Source organism: Esox lucius, chromosome 13 (genome assembly GCF_011004845.1).
Source record: "Esox lucius isolate fEsoLuc1 chromosome 13, fEsoLuc1.pri, whole genome shotgun sequence".
Taxonomy (NCBI): Eukaryota; Metazoa; Chordata; class Actinopteri; order Esociformes; family Esocidae; genus Esox; species Esox lucius.
Window position 1 is genome coordinate 33,219,340 of NC_047581.1, and position 21,799 is coordinate 33,241,138.

At 43.7% G+C, this 21,799-nt stretch overlaps 2 protein-coding genes across 2 annotated transcripts; one reads left to right on the plus strand and one right to left on the minus strand.

The window, feature by feature from the left end:
- The first annotated feature begins 1,505 nt into the window (after positions 1–1,505).
- smarcad1a (SWI/SNF-related, matrix-associated actin-dependent regulator of chromatin, subfamily a, containing DEAD/H box 1 a) lies at positions 1,506–15,260 on the plus strand. Its single transcript, XM_010877081.5, has 23 exons — positions 1,506–2,016; positions 2,523–2,652; positions 2,774–2,921; positions 3,216–3,279; positions 3,539–3,630; positions 3,909–4,010; positions 4,278–4,356; positions 4,690–5,228; positions 6,972–7,168; positions 7,672–7,762; positions 7,991–8,090; positions 8,548–8,607; positions 9,243–9,318; positions 9,888–10,023; positions 10,239–10,370; positions 10,722–10,817; positions 10,901–11,018; positions 12,044–12,159; positions 12,320–12,508; positions 12,927–13,045; positions 13,974–14,156; positions 14,283–14,392; positions 14,527–15,260. Exons 1-23 carry the CDS (start codon positions 1,902–1,904, stop codon positions 14,586–14,588), a joined length of 3,054 nt encoding a protein of 1,017 aa, XP_010875383.1. The 5' UTR covers positions 1,506–1,901; the 3' UTR covers positions 14,589–15,260.
- A 35-nt stretch (positions 15,261–15,295) lies between these two features.
- Positions 15,296–18,245, minus strand: LOC105014622 (hematopoietic prostaglandin D synthase). Its single transcript, XM_010877082.3, has 5 exons — positions 18,023–18,245; positions 16,837–16,929; positions 16,319–16,428; positions 15,878–15,976; positions 15,296–15,714 (listed from the first exon to the last, which is right to left on the minus strand). Exons 1-5 carry the CDS (start codon positions 18,153–18,155, stop codon positions 15,550–15,552), a joined length of 600 nt encoding a protein of 199 aa, XP_010875384.2. The 5' UTR covers positions 18,156–18,245; the 3' UTR covers positions 15,296–15,549.
- Positions 18,246–21,799: the final 3,554 nt, after the last annotated feature.

Consider the following 21,799-nt stretch of genomic DNA (forward strand, 5'->3'; position numbering starts at 1 on the left):
ACACTGGACTCTGGAGCAGTGGAAATGTGTACTCAGGCGTGATGAATCCCACTTCACTGTTTGGCAGTCCGATGGATGAATCTGGGTGTGGCGGATGCCAAGAGAACGCTACCTCCTGGAATGCATAGTGCCTACTGTAAAGATTGGTGGAGGAGGGATACTGGTCTGGGGCTGTGTGTCAGGGTTTGTGCTACACCCCTTAGTTCCAGTGAAGGGTAATCTTAATGCTACAGGATACAAAGACATTTTGGACAATTGGGTGTTTCCAACTTTGTGGCAAATAGTTTTGGGAAGGCCCTTTCTGTTCCAGCATAACTGTGCCTCTGTGCACACAGTGGGGTCTACATGTAAAGACATGGTTCGATGAGGTTGGTGTGAAGGAACTTGAAGTGGCCTGCACACAGCACTGACCTCAAACCCACTGAACACTGTTGGGATAAATTGGAACAGCGATTGCGAGCCAGAACGATCTCGTCCAACATCAATGCCTGACCTCACAAATGCTCTTTTGGCTGAATGGGCACTCCAAAATCTTGTGGAAAGCCTTCGCAGAAGGGGTTGGGGGGCAACTCCATATTAATGCCCATGGTTTTGGAATGGGATGTTCAACAAGCTCATATAGGTGTGATGGTCGGGTGTCCACATACTTTTGACCATATCGTTTTTACAGATTTCTCGTTAGACGAGTGCCAATTTTTTTGTCTATACGTACACCTCTAATTCCTTACAAAAAACTAAAGGGAGAGGCATTCTGTTAGTAAATTAACATATATGAATACAGTATTTGGCTATTAATATTATCACATTTATTAGATCAAATTGTTTACATATGAAAACCAAGCAGTAGGTTTTCCCATAATAAAATTCAATCAGTAAGAAAATGATCAATTATGAATCTACAAATATCTTGCCAGAATATTTTTACATGCGGGCTAAAAAATAAATGCAGGACAGATTCTGGAAGCATATCGCAAAGGATACTGTAATACTCAATGTTCTTTTTGAATTTATTGAAGCAATCACTTGCAGGGTAAAACTCATGAATAATTGTATTCATGATCTTGTTACCAAGTAAATATTTGTGAGGCAAAAGCCATACCTTTCCCTAACATCCGTTGAACCTCCATAACAAATGTTAAACTACAAATCCAGTAAATATATCACATTGGTGCCGGATGTAAAAAGCCGGTCTCTGCCATAGAAATGGCAAGATGACAGTAGTTCTAACAACGACATCACAATATAAGGCATCCGCTATTTGTTATTTAGACAACTAGGTAGGACTTTTGCCTTAACTGGTCCCGTCACCAATCAATGAATTATAGTCAAATTGACTACTTAAACGTCGATATTTTACTAAATGGCGATGCCTACACTGAAACCAGGAAAAGACGCTGCAATGAAAACCCTCTCAGAGACCGCTTTCCATCTCTATGGTCACTGCTTTAGCGCTAGATTTAGTGTGGTTTTGCTATTGGTCCATCAGTCACAGCATTGAGAAATCTTGTCCAATAGAATGTATCGTTGTAGTCTGTCGCCGCAGTGTGAGTTCGCGGGAAAATAAGTGTATGTTTCTCAACATACCGCTATTTGGGATTTGCAATATGGTGTATTGTAGCTGAATCGATAGAATAATTATCGTATATTGTATTATATTATTGATGACTTTATCGTCAGATATTTTATGAGTACAGACCGCTTCAAACGGTTACAAGTCCCGTTTTCAAACGAATAACATTACGTGGCTAGCTTGCTCTCTGCGTTATTCACACCAATTCATTGGTTAATCGTAGCCAGCTTTGGATATCCAGAAATTCTTTTGTAGCGAGACAAAGAGATTCCCTCTCTTGTCGTTTGCTGTTTGAGCCAGCGCTGTAAGGTGTAAAACTTGTCATTTCGAAATGAGTTTATTTAATTTGGACCGGTTTCGTTTTGACAAGAATAAAGCGACGTCAAACAAGGACGAATACAGCAGCGGTTCCGTAAGTCCAGAGTCAGAAAAGGAGAATAAACCAGGTATGAACCGCTTGCTAGCATAGCTAGCAGTTGCTATTATGTAACGTTCGCTAGTTGCCACATCGTTTACACCTTTATATCTAGTTAGTAACATTACCTTGCCTACTAGTTCATCCAGCAGTACATACATCACCTCTTCATACATACTGAGCTAACCCGCCTTATCAGTAATCTTGCTGACACTGACTGTTAACATAGCTACATCTGTAGCTAGCTACCTTGCTAGATAACTAGCTAACATTACTGTAGTGACGTCGGCTGTTTGACAGGTGACAGTCATTGACTTGGCATGTTTAATGTGGCTTTGACAGTCAATAAGTCATTAGCCAGAGTGCCAGATAGCACACAAGCTGCTAGCTACCTTTTAAGTCATTTCATCTAGGCTTCAGCTAAAACTGAATTTTCCAACATAGAAAGCTAGGTATCTAACAACACAGCTATGTATTTCCCCCCTCCATAATAAAATCTGGTCACTAAGCTATTTGAATAATTTATGACCCATATAGCTCGAGTAAAAGCATCATCTGTATCCAACCTTGGAAAATCTGGACGAGGAGTGTATGAAGATGTCATCAGTGAGTCTGATGACGATTTGGCAAGTGACTCTAGGAAGGATAAATTAACCAGAAGGCTGAAGTAAGTAGGGGAAATGTCTGAACCGGCCATATTTTTTTTTTTGTTGCTGTTTCCAGGTAAAGCTAACTCTACAAATGTAGCCTTATCATGCAGTCTAATCTTGTAGTTATTACTCATTTAGGGAACCTGCAAAGAAGTCTGTGAAGCGAGAGGTAAGGGAGATGAATGAGCTGTCTGATGAGGAAGATAAAATGGACGAGGTAATGGAAGAGAGACTTTCCAAACTGCAGGAACTCTTCCCTCAAAGAGACAAGAAGGAGCTGCTGGAGGTAACGTCATAAATCATCTGTATGTGACAACCTAGAGCAAGGCTATTCAATTCTGGACCTCGAGGGCTGAAACATTTCTGGCTTTATCCTCTACTATTAATGTGGGACTGATTCAGACCTGAGATGCCAGGTGAAGGCAATCAACTAGCAGGTAGAACCAAAAACCAGAAGTGTCTTGGCCCTCCAGGACCGGATTTGAATAGCCCTGACCTAGAGTATCCTCTCAACAATGGCTGCTGCTCGGTTTCTGTTGGATTCTCATAGCTGATGTGTTCAACTCTGCATTGTTTTCAGGTGATTGAGAGCACAGGTACTTTAGATGGTGCTGTAGCTTTATGCCTGATGAATGGTGACAAAAGTAAGTGTTTAATGTGCTACCATTTTTCTAAAATAGGCTCTGGCCTGTGCCTGCTGCACCATCAAATGCATGTTGACCCAGCAATTCTTGCACTCATGGCAGTATAACTGTATAACCTGTTGTACTCATGGTTACTCTGTTTTAAGGTAAAATATGAAAAAAAAAATCTGTCCCAAACCAGAACTATCCCTTTATTCTTGGCCAGTGTTCAGATGTCTCACATTTTTATCCTTACACATTGATGCGGCTGTTTTTCCAGACTCTCGTCGGAAGAGGAAACACGATGGCTCCAGCAGTTCTCAGGACAGTGAAACGGCTCAGCAGCCCTGTAAGAAGAGGAGGCCATCTCTGGTACGACTGGTTGGGATTGACCCTGGTCTCAGATCTTTGTATACTATCATTGCAACTTCTTGTCAGTGGGTGGCATGTGGTACGACAAGACCCGTAGCCACAGTATGGAGACCTTTGAACCAATCCTCTGCCAAGCAGTTCCAACCTTAGCTGTGGGTGAAACAGATTGAGCAAAGGGAGGGGCTCTACCTGGTTTTGACCAATAAGAAATTATTTATTTTCAATGCCTAACCACCACAGTGTATACTAATGAATAGGCCTGATGTTTGATCTGCCAGGCTGATGATCCTGAGGAGGAGCAGGGGACAGAGCCCAGCTGGGAAAGACAGGAGTCCATGGTCAGGAAACTGCAGAGGAGGTTCCCTGACCAAGATAAAGAGGTAGGTGCGAGTGTGTCTAGTTTATCTACACACACAATCAGTCTCAGAGGGGGCTTTTTATTTTTTTGCCGGCTAAGTATGCTGAGATCTTTCTTACATTTTATTTCCTGGCCCGTTACTCGTGACAACTGAGCTACATTGTCGCCCCGGTAACCGTAATGGAGCGTTCTCTTCTAACCTCAGAGACTGATAACAAGTCTAAAAGGTTGTTTTAGCATGGGCTGTGCCTCCTGACTGCTTTTCCTGGGTGCCCGTCACTCTCTACAGGAACTCAGGGCTGTGCTCCAGGAACACGAGTGGAACCTGACCGATGCCCTGGAGGTGTTGCGGATGTTCTCCGACCCAGGTGAGATGAACATCCCTTAGACGCACAACCTTTCGACGCATTCCTCGTAATGTGCTGTTAGTGTCAACATTATTCGACTGTTTGGTACATTTTTACTACATATCAGTGTCTCCCTTCATGTTTATTTTGCGGCTGCTTGTCAATAAACCGAAATGACTTAAGCCAGGATGAAGATCAGGAGGAGGATTTCTAAATTAGATTATTATTTTTTTGATCAGGCATTCTCCAAAATCTAAACTATTCTAAGTTGTCAGGCTTTGAAACACTGATACTGTATTAATCAGCACTGTCCTGATTTGTCAATGTGCCCTTTTATGCTTTATTCTGCTGAAGACGAAGATTCCAGCACACCAGAAATCTCTAGCTCCCCTGAAGTCAGGCAGAAAGGACCCAAAGCCCAAAACGATGACAAACCGAGCAAAGCTAAGATTGAAGCCAAGCCGAGCCAGGAGTACAAAGACAAGGCCAGGCCAAACAATGAATCTGCTCTGAAATGGTTTTTCAAGAAATCTGCTCCTGAATGTAAGCCAACATCCTCCACAAATTCCCCGAGTCCAAAGCTGTCCAACGGGACCAGTGTGGCCAAGAAGGAGGCGGCGGAGAGGAAGAAGAAAGCTCGCGCCTCAGATGAGAGGGCCAGCAGCTCAGAGGGCGAGGAGGAGGATGGTGATGGGGCCAGCAGCGAGTTCGAGGATGAGGACGATGGGCTGGACTCTGGGGAGGAGGACGAGGGAACATCCTTGTTAAAGGGCAAGATCCTACTGTTCTTCCAGGAGGCCTCACTGGATGAACTCTCTCTCATCGCCGGTTGCTCTGTGAAGAAGGCCCAGAAGATTGTGGAGCTGCGGCCCTTTGCTGTTTGGCAGGACCTGGTAAGAGAACCCCGATCAACCCAATACACTCCATTTGCATACTGCACTGTCACTCAGATCCCCTACTCCTCAAAGAAGATTTAAGACGGATTACTGAAAATTGGTCTGTGACCTTATAGCCCAGTGGCAAAATGTGGTACCGAATCTTTCCGCATTTACCCAATAAGGAATTTTAGAATCTCTTCAGATAAGGCCTGTGTTTTGTTTAGGCAAACCTGAGCTAGGCGTTTTGGCAACCGTGTAAATCTCGTCAGGACAAGGTGGCGGTCACCAACATATTCGCTTCAATTAGCTCCACAAAACAAATGCTTGTATTTAGATTAGTTTCAACTAATATTTGGCCAGTATTGATGAAAGTCCTTGTCCTGTAGATATGTACACGGTTATCAAAATGACGAGGTGGTGTAAGTCTACATAAAACAAAGGCCTCATTTGAAGTGAACCCAAAAATCCGCTGTGGAAGAAATGAACGGTGAAATGACGCAAAGAGCCGCTTTTCCAGTTTCATTGGTGTTATGACTCATAGCGTTTCATCCTGTATAGACTGTTTAAGGAGATAACCATGCAGGCACCGTTGAACAATGATGTGGTTATCCTGTTGGGGTGTTTTTCTGTTATGGTAAAAAAACAACCTGAAATAACCGAACAGAAAAAGGAAGATGTTGGAACATAACTGGTCAATAAAAACTCCAAGCCTTGTGGGCGACGTAGAGCGGGGCTGTTCAAAGGGCTGGGGACATTAAGGGCCGGTTTCGCAGACAGATTAAGCCTAGTCTAGGACTAAAACATCAAGCTCAATGGAGGTAAACTAATTTTTTTTGTCCTAGACTAGGTTTAATCGGCCCTGAGTGTTTGGTGATCTCACACACTTCTAATTCTACATCTTCTATAACACTGACATCCACCTGTGTCTTCTCAATCTAGATGTGACTACAGCGTCACTTTCCCGTCTTGCCTTGTCACGCCACTTATCTGGAAAAACAAAAAACCTGGTATGAAAGATACACACAGGAATAAACACCATCTGGGGCAACCATGGCCTGTCAACTTCTCTTTTTATTATTTACTTAGAGACCGCCAGAAGACTAATCTTCGGTCAGTTTTGCATTTGCTCTATCCATGCTCCAAGTTCTGGGGGGAGGGTAAGTGGATCCTGGGATTCATCTCCGCTGTTGTTTGCGAGGTCACCTGGTGTTCAAAGCCTCTTGCAGGTGTCCCCCTCCACACAGTTCTGAGCAACATCATTAGATATGCGATTATGAAGTTGAACGTCAACAAACACCGTGTTTACGTTCCCTGGCTCGAGCAGCACTGTGAAGATGTTATCGGAGTGTGGCGGGAATTCAGTTGGCCTGGTGGGCGCTGGTCTCCAACCGTGACATGGGCCACTTATGAATTATTCATGTGGTTGCCTTTGTTCTGCTAAAACTGTATCAAGGCTTATTTGACCGGAGTGTCATGCCAAGACCTCTTTCACAGTTTGGCTTTGCAGATACAGTAATACAAAAAGCACAGATGAATAGCAACAAACACACACACACACACACACTATCCTACACAATGTAATCATCAAAAATGTACGAGTCAACAAAAAGGTCCCTCTGCCATCTGTCTCTGCCCTACGGTGACCTGTGTTCTAGATTGTTCCACATGGAACCAATGAACATATAATAGACTTACTGATTTATCCCTACAGGAGATGAAGTTAAGAGGAACGTGCGTGTGCCCGTGTCTGTTTTTCAGAAGGAAATGCTCCACAAGGAGAAGAGTCTTTCGGTGGACCTGCTTGTGGGCTGTCGGGTGGTGCTCAGGGAGCGGGCCGTGGTCCAGGGCCTCATGTCCAAGTGCGAAACCATCTCCGGCAAGATGATGAAAGAGGTCACCCGGGTCGTGGACCACGGCGCGGTCTCCATGACCCAGCCCTCGGTCCTAAACAACAAGTAAGTGCGTTGCGTTTTCCGCGGGTTTTGGCTCCCACCCTCGGGAATGTTTGTTTATTCTGAACGTTAGTGGCGTGCTGGTAATATTCCCGAAACCGTAAAAATGCTCCCATCAAAACAATAACTGTTCCATGGACAACACTTGGCTAACCGCAAGTACCTTACATTTGGTCTGGGATGCAAATTAAGATGCAAATAAGCTCAGGAAATGGAGGAAAACCTGCGTGAGTCAACCACACCAGACCCTGGGAGGGATGCATTCTCAGCAGGTTAACAACCAACGCCTGGGCTGAGTCTACACACGGGTTTTAAAGTGTGAAATGGGAGGGTCCAGTGGATGTGTCATTATTAGCATGGAATACATTTTTATGGGATGTCATACTGAAATGACATCAGTTTATTCCTCAGTTTTTGTTTGAGGTAAATGGAGAATATAAAGGTTTGTCTCTCAATGTGTTATGGTGGGTTATGTCTCTAAGTGTCTCTCATGACTCACATTGTAGGTTGCAGTTAAAAGCGTACCAGCTCATTGGTCTGAAGTGGCTTCTCCTGCTACACCAACACAACCTCAGTGGAATCCTGGCCGACGAGATGGTGAGGTGGACTGGCTACTACAGCCAAATGTTTTCCAAATGGACCACTACTCCCTCGATAGTGCATTCAGTTTGACCACGCCCTATAAGGAGTTGGGTGCCCATTGGGACATTACTACATTATCTGTATATGAAACCCGGGGCTCTGATTCTGTTTGTGATTGAGACCTGATTTGAAGTAGCTTTTTCTCTCTCTTCCTGCCCTCCCCCCTGGTGTTCCACACGATAGGGTTTGGGAAAGACCATCCAGGCCATTGCCTTTCTGGCCAGACTGTACCAGGACGGCATCGACGGCCCCCACCTCATCACCGTGCCGTCCTCCACTCTTGGTGAGGACTGTGATTGGGCCCCAGGAGGAATGTCAGCTGGCTAGGCCTGGGCCAAAGGGGCATCCTAGTGGACTACTAAATACTAGTAGATATTCAGTCATGTACATCACTATATCTGATACATGGGTACTTTCTGTAGTGTCACAACAAATAGTGGAAGACTATATGGAAGGGTGTCTGCTGACCACTTGGTAATTCGCCATAATCACATAAGTGACCTGTTTATTGTAGCAGCGAGGCTCCTTGTTTTGTATGGCCAATATACCGTGACTAAAAGATGTTTCTAGGCACTCTGTTTGGCTGGGGTATATGAAAATGACCACCTTCCTACTGATTAGTGTTTCATTTTCACGTTCACCGTGGCCCTTTTGATAATGTCTGTGTGAAGCATAATGTCATGTTCTAGCCAAGTCAGTTGGACTGGATTGAATTGTGTTCTTTGTTCTGATTGGTACAGATAACTGGGTTCGAGAGCTAAAGCTGTGGTGTCCGAGTCTCAAGGTGCTAGTCTATTATGGTAAGTCCACTTATTGATTGGCTGGTCAGGAACCTACCGTGTATATGATAAAATATAAAGACCAACTGTTGACCCCTTGAATTTTAAGACCAGCTTTTAAATCCAACTTGCAGATTAACACAGGATCCCGAAAAGGGCATTGCAATTGGCCGTCACCGTCCAGGTTTAAACGCGGCTGCATTGCCCTGCCGCGCTTTTCTGACACCTCGTGTTGGTTTGGGCGCCGCGAGCTCAGTCGTGGCAGAAAGCCTCAGTGCATTTCCTCTGGTTTAGACTTCCTGGTTGAGTGAGGAGTGTGCGCGCTGCTCCCTCAAACAGGAACACACGGGATGTGCTTTGGGACGACGTATTTTCGATGTCGACTGTCCCGAGTCAGCCGAGAGACGATGCTTGACGCTTGGACGTGGGTCCTTAATCACAAATAATAAGTCGTGACACTGAGGGGGGGGGGGGGAAGAAAGACGGCTGGCACCACAAAGCTGGTCTCAAGTCCACAGTGGTCCCTTCCTGGCCCTTTTTATTTACACAGCTCCCGGGTTACGTGTTCACCGTTAGCTGCCTTTCTAAGCTGACTCTTGTGTTCATTCGTGAGGCCACTCTGAAGCTGTATGGTAAAAACCCTGGTGCGTGTTTAGGCTCGGTGGAGGACCGGCGATACCTGCGACATGACATCCTCAGCCACCAGGTGGAGTTCAACGTCATCGTGTCTACGTGAGTGACGTCTAACCCTCGCTGTCCCTTACGCCTCTCTGACCGCATCATTTCTCTACCACTACTCATCTAATTCATCTGGTACACCGACTGACTGTCTGACTGACTGGCTTCCGACTGACTGGTTTAGACCGCTGTAGAAGGACACGTCCGCTGAAGGTGACATGCTTGTTTGAAGTTGAAATCCGAAAGATGGAACATCCCAGTTTCCTTTTGAGTGAGCTCTAGGATCAGTTTTTTGTGATCAGGCTGAAACTCCAGCTGCTTCAACAGTGGGAGTGGTACATTGAAAATGAACTGGTTCCTGTGAACTGGAAGACATAATGACCTATATGTCACTCATCATGTCTTCTGGTGCCTGGTTTTTCGGTCGCGTAAAATCAGGAGTGCCACAGCGTCAGTCCAAGTTACAGTATCATTGTTCTTTTCCTGCTGTAGACCTCATTGCTTTACAGTTCATTATATGTCCTGCTGGATTGCAGGAAATTACAATTTCAGGTGTTTGAAAAGTTGTTGTTCACCTTTTAAAGTAAGTGTAAATTTAAAGGTTGTGGGTCTCCTTCCCCCAGATACAACCTGGCAATCGGCAATGACAGTGACCGCAGCCTGTTCCGAAAACTCAAGCTGAAGTATGCTGTGTTTGACGAGGGCCACATGCTGAAGAACATGAACTCTCTTCGCTACCGCCACCTCATGGCCATCAACGTGAGTGCACTGCATTTTCGCCACCCTGCGCTAGAATTCCCCTCAAATGTACCCGTTTCCTTCAGGCCTTTCTGTTGGGGTTTTTCTCCAAAAACCCACTTCAGGACTTTCACATCTGAACCTCTTTAATAATGTTTTTTTTTGTTTTGTTTTGATGTTTGAGAAAGGACATGGAATTTCCCCTTTTCCACGACTCCCTGTGTCTATGTTCCCAGGCTGAGCACCGGCTGCTCCTGACCGGGACTCCGCTGCAGAACAACCTCCTGGAGCTGATTTCGCTGCTCAACTTCATCATGCCCTCAATGTTCTCCAGCAGCACCACGCAGATTGCCAAGATGTTCTCCATGGTGAGCCGTGGGGTCCGGTTCAGGGTTCTAGATCAAAGTATGACTTCATGATACAGTTGATGCTTCACCTGTGGTGATTTCTGAGTTCCTGGACACCGATTCAGAAAAGTCCAGGTTTAAAAATGAATTCCCTTGGAGATTTTCTATTGAGCTTGATTCACATTTTTTGTCCAGGGCTAGGCTTAATTGGTGACTGGGATCACCCCCTTTAAATTTTAACCCGGTCCTCGATCAGCACTCTGCCCAGGTGGCATCTCCTATTGTGTTGAGTGGGACTCCTGCAATGCGACAGGATGCTTTCATTAGATGGCTTTCATTAATTGCTGTTTGTATTTTTTGGTGCTTTGGTAGAAATCCCACGAGGAACAGAGTCGTTTTGAGAGGGATCGCATCGCTCAGGCTAAACTCATCATGAAACCGTTCATCCTTAGACGAGTGAAGAACGAGGTACGGACACGTCCAACGTGCTTGGTTCGAGTTGAAAATGCTGGATTGTTCAGAATGTTAAATTTTGCCGGTGTCTGTTTTAGGTTCTTAAACAGCTGCCAGCAAAGGAGGAGAAACTGTTATTCTGCCCCATGAGTGAGAAGCAGCAGCAGCTTTATCAGAAAATGGTGGTCACGCTGAAGAAGTCTCCCATCGGAGAGAGTATGTAACCTGGTATCCTCAGGGATTTCTCCCCCTAAATGTCTGCCTGTGGAACCACAGTGACCTCTAGTGGAAGTGAAGAGGATTGCATCTGCTATACTTGCTGTCAGTGTGTGTTATTGCAGCTAGTAAGGGCCAAACAAGGCGGCTTTAGCGTTATTTTAGCAGCAGGATATTATTTGCTGGCAGCACTCAGATTTTCTTTATCCCAGTAAAAGCCATAATTTTATGTATAAGGCAATATAGTTAACAATCTTGTCTGTAAAAAAGAACAGACAAACAATATTGGAATGGACATTAAACATAAAACTTACAGACTAGATTACTATACTGTATTGTATACTATATTGCCTTATTTCAATGATGGCTTTTAATTTGAAAAATAAATTCTCAGTTAGCGCTGCTAGCATAATTTCCTGCAGCTAGAAGAACTGTAACGAAGCCATCACTAATTGCAGCTACTTCAAGGATTCATTTCCTTAGGTATGCAATCAGGCATCAGCTAGACCAATAATAATAATAAAAATGTATATGATGATTGTTTTCTTATTTTTTTATAATTATTATTATAATACAGACCATCAGATTCCTCCCTTCACCTTAACCATCATTGTATTCATTATTATGATTATACGCTTTTTATTTTATTTTTATTTATTTTACATTGATTTTCTTGACAAAAAACATACAGCAGTAAGAAAGAATAAAACCCATTCATTGATATTTAGACCAGAACAGTCCCACTGATTTACGGAAAGCGTGTGTTTCTCTTCACTTCCCTTTGTGATGGACAATGAGATTAGCAGGGGGATGTCACAACCACAAGTATCAGATGCCAGTGAGTTCATGGTTTGAGTTCTTACATCCTGTCTCGTCTTCATCAACCGTTTCAGTCGCTCAGCCGCTGTCTATCTCAATCGCTCAAATAAGCATTAGCAACGTTAATGGGTACCCCTGGATAATTTCCATTAGTTTAATTGTAGTTTAATGAATCCTCATCCACTGTCTTGTGTCCTCTGGTGTAGAGAGAGAGCTGTCCAACGTGATGATGCAGTTGAGGAAGATGGCCAATCACCCGTTACTTCACCGACAGTACTATACCGCCGACAGACTCAAGGCCATGAGTTGCCTCATGCTCAAGGTTCATAAATTCTCTTTTATTTCTTTTTAACTGGAACTTTGGGTCCTTCTCCCTATGTAACCTCACTGCCATGCATTTAGAATACATTTTTGTATTTTTTTGGACAATCCTTATACCTTTTGTAATCCGGTGTTTCACGCATGTATTTGTTTCAATTTAGGAGCCGACCCATTCTGATGCAGACCCGGTGCTGATCCAGGAGGACATGTCTGTGATGTCCGACTTTGAGCTCCATCGGCTATGTCAGCAGTACTCCTCCCTCCATGGTTACCAGCTGGACAAGGACCTCCTGCTGGACTCTGGGAAATTTCACTTGCTCCAGACACTTCTGGCCTCCCTGAAGGCCAAGGTAATGCCAGAGGAAACCTGAACCACAGGGTGTCTGCTTGAATGAAGTGCAAACTAGTAAGTAGCGAGAGGTTTGATCAGAGGTCTGATTAGATCTGACTGCTCATGCAAGCGAATTGTTTGTGTGCACAACTGCAAAGGGTTTTCCTGCAGGCCTTGGTGTTGAAATGTCAATTCTCTGGAACTTGTGATCTGTTGGGTTTGTGTTTCTATTATTTTAATTAAGTAGAGGTATGGAGAATCTCTCTATACCGTTTGATCCAGTGCATTCACCTGGTTCTGATGGGCCCATGGGTTCAAGTCACTGTGATGGATTTGCTCAGTAGGCGTTCTGTACTTCCACAGTTGCCTAACCCCTACCCTAAAGAATGGCGACCTAATACGTGACGGTCCTCTCTCTGTCTCCCCTCTCTCGGCAGGGAGACCGCGTGGTGCTCTTCAGTCAGTTCACCATGATGCTGGACATCGTGGAGATTCTGCTCAAACACCTTGGCCATCGCTACGTCAGACTGGATGGCTCTACGCCTATAGCGGACAGGTGAGCTTAAGGCGGACCTGAGGAAGAACTTGAGCCAGCTTCCGTGAGTTGTCCCGTCCAATGGACACAATTACTTTTTTTAGTGAAATATTCAGATGACCAACCGGTCCAGGATGACCAACCGGTCCAAGAAGACCTCAGTCAGAGACAGGGGTGAAGGTTGCATATATTCATTTTTCAATGAATTGGGCATCTTTACTGGTCGAGTTGTGGCCAGAAACACAAGCGGTGTGCTTTGTCCCAACGGGGCGTCTGTACTCACCAGTTTTTCCAGTATTGATCCAATAGAGTGAAGTACCATAAAACCAGGCAGGTGAAGGATGGAAGAAATTGAAAAAAAAAAACATGCAAAACCTATTTTACCTCCCTCACTAAACAAAATGAAGTCCCTTGCCCAGAGCAAACAAGTTCTAACACCCTGATGGTAGTTGTAACAAGAAGCTGCTGGAGGTGACATTACCTCAGCTAACCTGCCTGACCCTTATCAACTAATCATGATCTTCATGTAATAATGCAGTAAGTTGAACCTGCCCTGTTGACTGTGTATTGGGGGGAATCTGACACCATCTTGGCCCTGAAACCTGCAGTGGCCTTTCCCTGAAATTGACTCATTATTTATTATTATTGTTGTTGTTGTAGTATTAATACATGGAATCTATATGGTGCTTTTTCAAGGACTGTTGCATTACAGAATCGGCTAGTACAGTATTACACAAATTGAAAAAACGAAATCTAAACTATATCGGCACAACAAAAGAAATGAAAACCGTGGGACGGGGCTAGGGGTAGGGCTTTCTCCAAGGAGATGCTTTAAAAATAAAATTATAAGATGGCGACTCACTCGGTCACAGGTGTGTGTTGCTCTGGATAAGACAGTCTGCTGAGTTACCTGGTTGTGAATGACCCCTGTTGCGACTGTCTGTTGCAGGATTGTGTTAATTGACGAGTACAACACCGACTCGGAGATCTTTGTGTTTCTGCTGTCGACGCGCGCCGGTGGTCTGGGCATCAACTTGACGTCGGCCAACGTGGTCATCCTACACGACATCGACTGCAACCCCTACAATGACAAGCAGGCTGAGGACCGTTGCCACAGAGTGGGCCAGACAAGGTCGGAGGTCACTGGGGGGCGGGGCCAGGGCGGGGACTCCCCCTTTCCATTCAAATGCTTGAATGTACATACGTCCAAGTTGAGTCCTCTAACCACCTCTATGGGCTTGTCCGTCTCCCTCTACAGGACCGTGCAGGTAATTAAGCTGATCCATAAAGACACCATAGAGGGCTGCATGTTGCAGCTGGGCCAGAAGAAGCTCAAACTGGAGCAGGACATGACCGCTGCAGAGGAGGGTAAGAAGCTGCACGCACACGCGCAGTCTAATAGTGTCCACGGCTGCTGTCGTCTTCCTGTAATGCGTCAGTAACGCACGATTTAAGGAGCAGGGGTCAACCCGGTTACTGTGTCGTTCTGTGCTCCTCCCCAGGCGATGAGGGAACCATGCCTGAGGACATGGCCTCCCTGCTCAAGGCCTCGCTGGGCCTGTGAGGGTGCCCCCTCCCTCCCTGTAGCTCAGCCCAGGACCCGGCCTGGAGCCTCTCGCCCCCCCAGGCACCACCAGATGACTGACCGAAACCCTCCGCAGATACTTGAAACGATGGGGTTCCCCACCCACTGCTCACACTGCCTGTAAGATGGGAGGTGCACCTCCACCGGTCGGTACTGGAGGCCGAACGGGTCGTATTGTTGGCCTTTGCTGTCTGTGAGCCGAGAACGCCGCGGCTGCTTTTGCCCTGTGCAGCACCAAGGGGTTGTACTCGTCAGAACTGAACGATAGTGAATGGGTCATACCTGGCAAGGGACTCAACCTGGCAACTTGTCCAATAGGAATGACTACATTTCATTGTATAACGTTTTGTTACGGTGCGAGTGAATAAACCCGGCTCTCGTCTGAATGGTTGCCGAGGGAACGGGTGAAACGTTGGTCACCGATGCCCTTTCCCCATTGCCTTTCTGTGATGCACTACATTTCAATGGGTGACCGCCACATGAGGAGAGAGCTGCTTTGTGTTTGTGTTTTTGTGAGAATGTACTGTAAAACCATTGTCATGTTTGTTAAAGCTGTTTACCTGGCCATTTTGTATTATTTTTTTATGTTCCTGTTTTTGTATGTTCATCAAAAGGGTTTGTCAAAAGATCAAATAAAGTTTTTGCTATTTATTGTTTGGTTTCAATGTTTTATTTCTGAAATGATTTTGCAATGTCCATTTTCTACGTAGTCTACTTCCACAGTACGTGTGCAGCCTTTTTCCAACTTAAATTTTACCTAGAGCAACATTTTATAGTGTTTGTTTTTGCAGTTTAGGGTGTGCTGTGCTTTATGAACAGTGGCTTAGTAAGCAAGAAAAGAGCAATGTTTGAAAAATGACAAATCATCTGAAAAAAGAGATTTTTCACTGAGACAAATTTAGTTTGAGAATGTTTGGAGCCTACTGAACCAGACCCAGGTTTAGAACTCTGTTACGGGTCTGTTCTGGATCCACTGTGCCAGGTTTGGGATGCCTTCCACCCGTTTGACCAGAGCACACAGGGCCGGATGGCGATCGGCGAAGCCGGGTCTCAGCGCACTGAAGGTGGTGAAACACACGTGCCAGTAGAGGTCGGCCCACGTCACCTGCCCCACACACGACAAGTTAAGGTCAGTCAGACAGTGTTTATGTTTTCCATTAACAAGCCCAGTGATTAAATTTTTTGGGGAAACTAGTCTGCTGTTGTCAGCATTTGTTTATTGGCCGAAAATGGAATTACAAAATTGAGTCTCACTCCTGTCTACTTACCGAATCGCCCACTAACCACTCCCTGTCCCCCAAATGCCTCTGGAGGTAGTCCAGCAACTTAGGCAAGTGGCTTTGGAAAAGCTTGTCAATCTTTTGTGCCTGCAGAACAAAACAGGGTTCTCACTCAGTTGAGCACAGCACTGTGAACCATGCAGGGACCCTGTGGTTTATAGTAACTGTTCATGACTGGCTTCCCTGAGGTGATAGCCTATTCATAGACCAAAAAAGTAAAGATGGAGGTGGTTCCTAGAGAATGTTATTTAGTTCAACATTAATTTTTATCTAGGACAATTAAGTGATTTTTCAGACTTTGCCAAACAACTCTGGCCCTCAGCCCAACGTCTCGGGAAGAGATTTCCACAACGACCAATCAAATCCTCTTGAATGCTTAGAACTGTATAGGGGCTGTTAAAATATAGGGGTCCATTTTGCCTTCCTTACTTTAATTTTCGGGTCGTTCTCTCTCCATGGGATTGAAATGGTGAAGTCGTTGAGGTTGTCTACCAACGCGTCCGCCTGAGCCGTAGCTAAATCGCTTCCACCCAAAAGCCCTGGAAAAGGCCATTGGCTCGTTAGCAAGGGAACACAGTTGTTGGGAAAGCACAATGGACACCCACTCCTCAGGCATTGTGTTATAATGGTGTGTCATGTTCTAGTGCAAACTCCTATTGTCTAGGCTCTTGCTTTTTTTTTTCAATGGGAAAAATTGTTTCCTATGGTTTAACAGTTCCATATTGATTTGATATATAGATCAGTTTGGCCAATCAAAATCTTGTTTTACTGGGGGCTGGGGGAAAAATGTGATGTTGGTGATGTACAGGTCAGAACATTTGGATCTAAAGTTGATGCAGAGTTTTCAAATTTGAGAGTTGGATGACCACTGAAAACAAATTTTCCCAGTCAGAGGTAGATTTTCTAACTTCTTAGTCTTGAGTATGCCAATAAATACAAATCATTACCTGCTTTCTTTGCCAGGTACCGTGCAATAGCCAGACTCTGGGTTAGAAGGAAACCATTAACCTCTAGCACTGGGAGTTTTCCTAATGGAAAGGCTGAGAAGACGGTCAGTGAGTAATATGAACTCTAAGTGAGCGGAGCTCACAGGTATTTCCTTTTTTCTTAAGCAACCAAGCAATTGATTTTTAGCACACCTGATGTCCTTTTTTCTATGTATAAAGCAAGTTATTTTGACATTTTGTATTTAACATGGATTAAAATAAAATAAATTAAAGCTGATAGTCTGCACTTTAAGCCCATAGTTATTTCATCATACTTCTGGAATACAGATCAAGAAAACATTTGGATCATTGTACAAACACTTTCAAATGTCACTATGTTGCTGTTTTACATGACTTTTTACATCAGGCATTAGTTTATTTAAAAATGTATTTTTTTTAAAGTATTGGCCCGTTCAAAATACACACAATGAAACAATGTATTCTTCAGTATGATAGCATTAATATAGAAGCACTTAAAATACATTTCTAAAATAAAATTGTCACACGCACATTTTTTGAACTTCCAGCAGTGGCCTCAATATTTTAATGGGACACAATGCTTGGCACATCAACTACTAACCAATCTTTTGTTCTTGTGCTAGAATTTATGCTGCAGGTTTCAACACGAGTGCCTTTTAAATAATTATATGTAGGTCATCGTTAACACACAGCCTTAGGCCAAAACATAAGAAGGTGCATTGAAAGCTGAAAATATTGTTTGTGTACTACTGGCCCTGTAGGTTGAAACATATTTGATCAACTCAGTTTTGCTAAGGAATCCAATTACAATTTTTGTTTGTAAAAGTGTAGCTCTTTCCTGTGCACTTTCCTCACCGTTGTGAAGTTAATCTTACAAGTTTGGTTTCTTCTGTGGCATCACTGCTTGCTTTCCCCAGTTGTGGTACAATCATAATCATTGTGTGATTCCTGAGTTTTCTATCATTTGAGGGTTATATCTATAAGTACTTGGACACAGTGATCTCTACAGCAAGTTTTGCACACTTTGTTTTACAGCCCAAAATTCCTTCCATGTTAAACAGTCTGTCTACAGTAACGACCTGTCCAGTTTCCAACAAACCTGTCAAGATAAAAAAATGATGGGTGTATACATTATTAGTTTGGTTATATATAAATAAAAAATACTCACTGTTCTTGATTGATGGCCAGTCTTTCCACTCTACCCGTTGGTCCTCAAAGTTGATTCCAGCATAGGCAAATATGTATCGAGACAGCTCTGCCCTACCTCGCATGTTGAAGTAGATGAGCTTGTAACATGTCATTGCTCCTGATGCTGCTGGATTGTAATGCAGTTTAAGAGTTAATTGTCTAATAAGGACGGCTGACCTTGCCCGTGAACGGATAACTGCAATTCTCACACGTGAAGGAAACCAAAGGTCTTATCTGATAAATGAATTGAACCAAAATTTGTGTGCAACATCCTGTGCATCTTATATAACATGCTGAGCGCAGTCTTTTGATAATCATCGAATTACCAGACCTATTCTATATGCTCAACCAGTAAGCCTCAGCCTAGGTGTGGTTTTTAAGGGAAGTACAGTTTAGCTTACTTAAGCAAATTTTCTGTATTTCCAAAAAAATAATGGGGGGGGTATGACCTGATAGTCCTTTTCAAAACAGAAATAAAATAATTATTCAAAGTAGGAAGGTATTATACGAAATATGTTTTAAGTGATAGATACAATCACTAGGAAAACTGTACACTAAGGGAGCGACAGTAAGTCACATTGGGGGGAGGGGGACAAGTTGGTTGGTTGGGGGGGGTTGGAGGTACTCCCCAAGGAACATTTTACTGCAACTCTACAGGCTTTGATACGGCCATTTTGCGAATGTGACCACGGATAAGACAGATTTTACACTCTAGATTTTCCCTACAAATAGGTCAAATCTACTGATTTGATGGCGGTCTTGTGAACAGCACGTTCAGTGCCCAATTTAATTATTGGATCCTTGTTAAAAATTTGCAAAAAAAGATTGGGATCTTTAGGAAAGGGTTTAGGTGGGGCTCTGATAGAGAAGACACCTGGTGGCTTTGGTGTTACCCATACAGGTGAATGTAAAACCCCTAATGCCGAGAGGAAAGGACATCTTAGAGTGCATCAGGAAAGGGTACTGAGAGCACCACAGCCTGCAGAAGGCTATACAACCATCTCAAAAAGATTTGATCTCCATCCGTGTAATGTGAGGAAAATAATATATTCTGGTTAATGTACCATTTTCTGGACAGATCACTCCAAAATTTACCTTTTTAGTCACATCCAAAACCCACCACTGCCTACCGCCAAATTAAAGTAATCCTGACAGTCAAGCATGGTGTTGGTAATATCAAGATCTGGGGCTGCTTTACTTTAGGTTGAGTATTTTATACAAACATAGTTTTTGGTTCAGTTAGAAATGCTAATTTTTGATCGACTAAAATAACATCACATTTATCAGAAATACAGTGTATGTGTTGTAAATTACTATTGTAGCTGGTAACTGCTGTGTTCCAATGGCATGTTGTTTACTAATACTAGTTAGATTTTAAATGGCTAAGAGATCATTAGAAAACACTTTTGTGATCGTTAGCACTACTGAAACTGTAGTGCTGATTAAAGAACCAATAAAGCTGTCCTTCTTGAGACTAGTTAGTTTTAGCGTTAGGGTTAAAAATTACCAGAAACGCGTAGTGTGTCAAACAATTTTTATTCTGCGAACTGAAGGCTATTCAATGTGAGAAATTGCTGAGAAACACTTGTGGGAAGGTTTAACACAATATTTCGTAGTGTCTTGGTATACGGTAGGCTACACGTGTGTTGTCGGACTCTTTGGTACGCCCCTACGGTTCAATACACGCACGTGAACCGCGGAATTACAATATGCACACACTGGTCATTTTACTGTTACTATAATTTCCCAAAATTGCTTATTGCGCTGCAAACTACACGCAGGTTGTAGATTCAGATCCACAGAATCAGACGCGCAGCTTGTGAACAGGTAACGTATAAACTACACTAAGCTCGCGTAATTTGGGCTTTAACTAGTGCTCAAGTAGTCACTTTGCGTAATTTGGGCTAATGATTTGCACTAAAAAGCTGTCTTTATCTACTGTGGCTGCCCTCCTTCAGATCCTCACTTGACTGACATGGGCCTGCCTTACTGTCATCAGAAATTGCCTGCAGGCCAGGAGGACAACATTTTATCATTCAATCAGTAAAATGTTCCTGTTTGTCTCCCTTTTTGGGGATTATGTTCACAGTTTTGATCTCGGACATCTGGTCCCTTTATATCATATATCAGAATATTCTATTACTTTTAAGCCCACTATGAATATTATGAACCATGTGTCCTGTATCATAGCTACATGTATGATCTTTGCAGCAAAAAAAATTTGTGAAAATCTGTAAGGTATTCACTGAGGTATGATTAATTAAATGCGCTGACAGCTCATTTCACCTGCCAAAACAGATTACATTGAGTGGAGCGGCGGACCGGTCCAAGATGGCGGCCCCACGGCTCGTCAGCGCCAGTAGGCAGTAGCGGTCGATGGGGTGTCTACTCTTTATTATGTCTATGCCTACCAGCACATCATAGGACCCCGGGGACGCGTCACTCAGGAGTCGTAGCACACATGCACATAGAGTGAGTGTAAACACTGGTTAGTCCTCTGTTTTACCGATTTATTTCGCCTTTCGTAGCGATAGTGAGGGCGGGGGACGGATCGGGTCTCTAAATCTGGGGGGGCGGGGGTCATGTCCCCCCCGTCCCTAGTGCCATCTGCGCGCCTGTATGCTCGTTGCGTTGCATTTTTAGCGTTTTTCACAATAATGACGTTGCTGCTATTGGATTATAATACCGTCTTCTAATACAGAAGTTGCTTTTGTTTAAATTATGAACATTGTTAGCTAGCAGCGAAACTAGTTAGCTGTCCTTGCTTCATTCAGTTTACCTGGCGTTTCAGTGACGGAGCCATGTGTCAGGAATAAAACTTTCCAGGGATCATAGTGGGACAATCGCAGATGTCGGTTTAATCTCAGAATCACCAGGGCTCTAGAATTAGACACCAGCTCCATACCAAAAAGCAATTTTTACATCTTATCAGAAGAAAACCTTTACTCTCATCAGGACATCAGTGTCAGCACCTGGAGTTTACTTCACATTATTTGATTGAGGGTTCTATGACAGAGACTTTCTTCTTGCCAGATGTCCAAATAGCTTGTTTGCACAGACACAGAGAATTACTGAGTCTTTTTATTTTATTATATTGATTACATGCATGACAGGAAGCCTATAAGTGCTAGCAGAATTCCTCAAAAAAAAGTGGGGTCAGTCCCGTTTCTCAGAGCATTGAAAATACAAGAAAGAAAGAGCAAAAATGTTAGCAAGTAACTGTCTGACTATATTTTTGCATAAACTCTGTACAATGTTTTTAATAGATACTACACCCTGGTGTGTAAAATTATGCAACACCACCAAGACAATCTAAGAGCCTGACGAGACAGGAGCAGAACTAATAGTAGAAGTTTATCATCGGATTATGATCATATCGGATAAAATGTACACCACAACCCCCGCCCTCCCCCCTTTACAGCAGTTGACCTAGATTCATCACACATAGTCATAATACCAGGAGCACTAACATTTCCAATATAATATTGACCAACTGGGGTGGTGCATGCAGAGCCACTGGAATGAATACCGTAGGTGAGACAAAAATCAACAATACAACAAGAGATGCAAGCCCATGTCTTACAGTGGAACAGGCCCATCCCTCCATAGAGCAGACAGGAAGTTTATGATGGATGAGGATGACTGTGGTCACACACAATAGATAAAGTCCTGTAGAATGGATCATAGGTAATCCGTTAGGGTCACCAGGGAATTGTGGAGGGGTTGCAATACTTTCTCAGGAGTTTTTTCTCAGGAA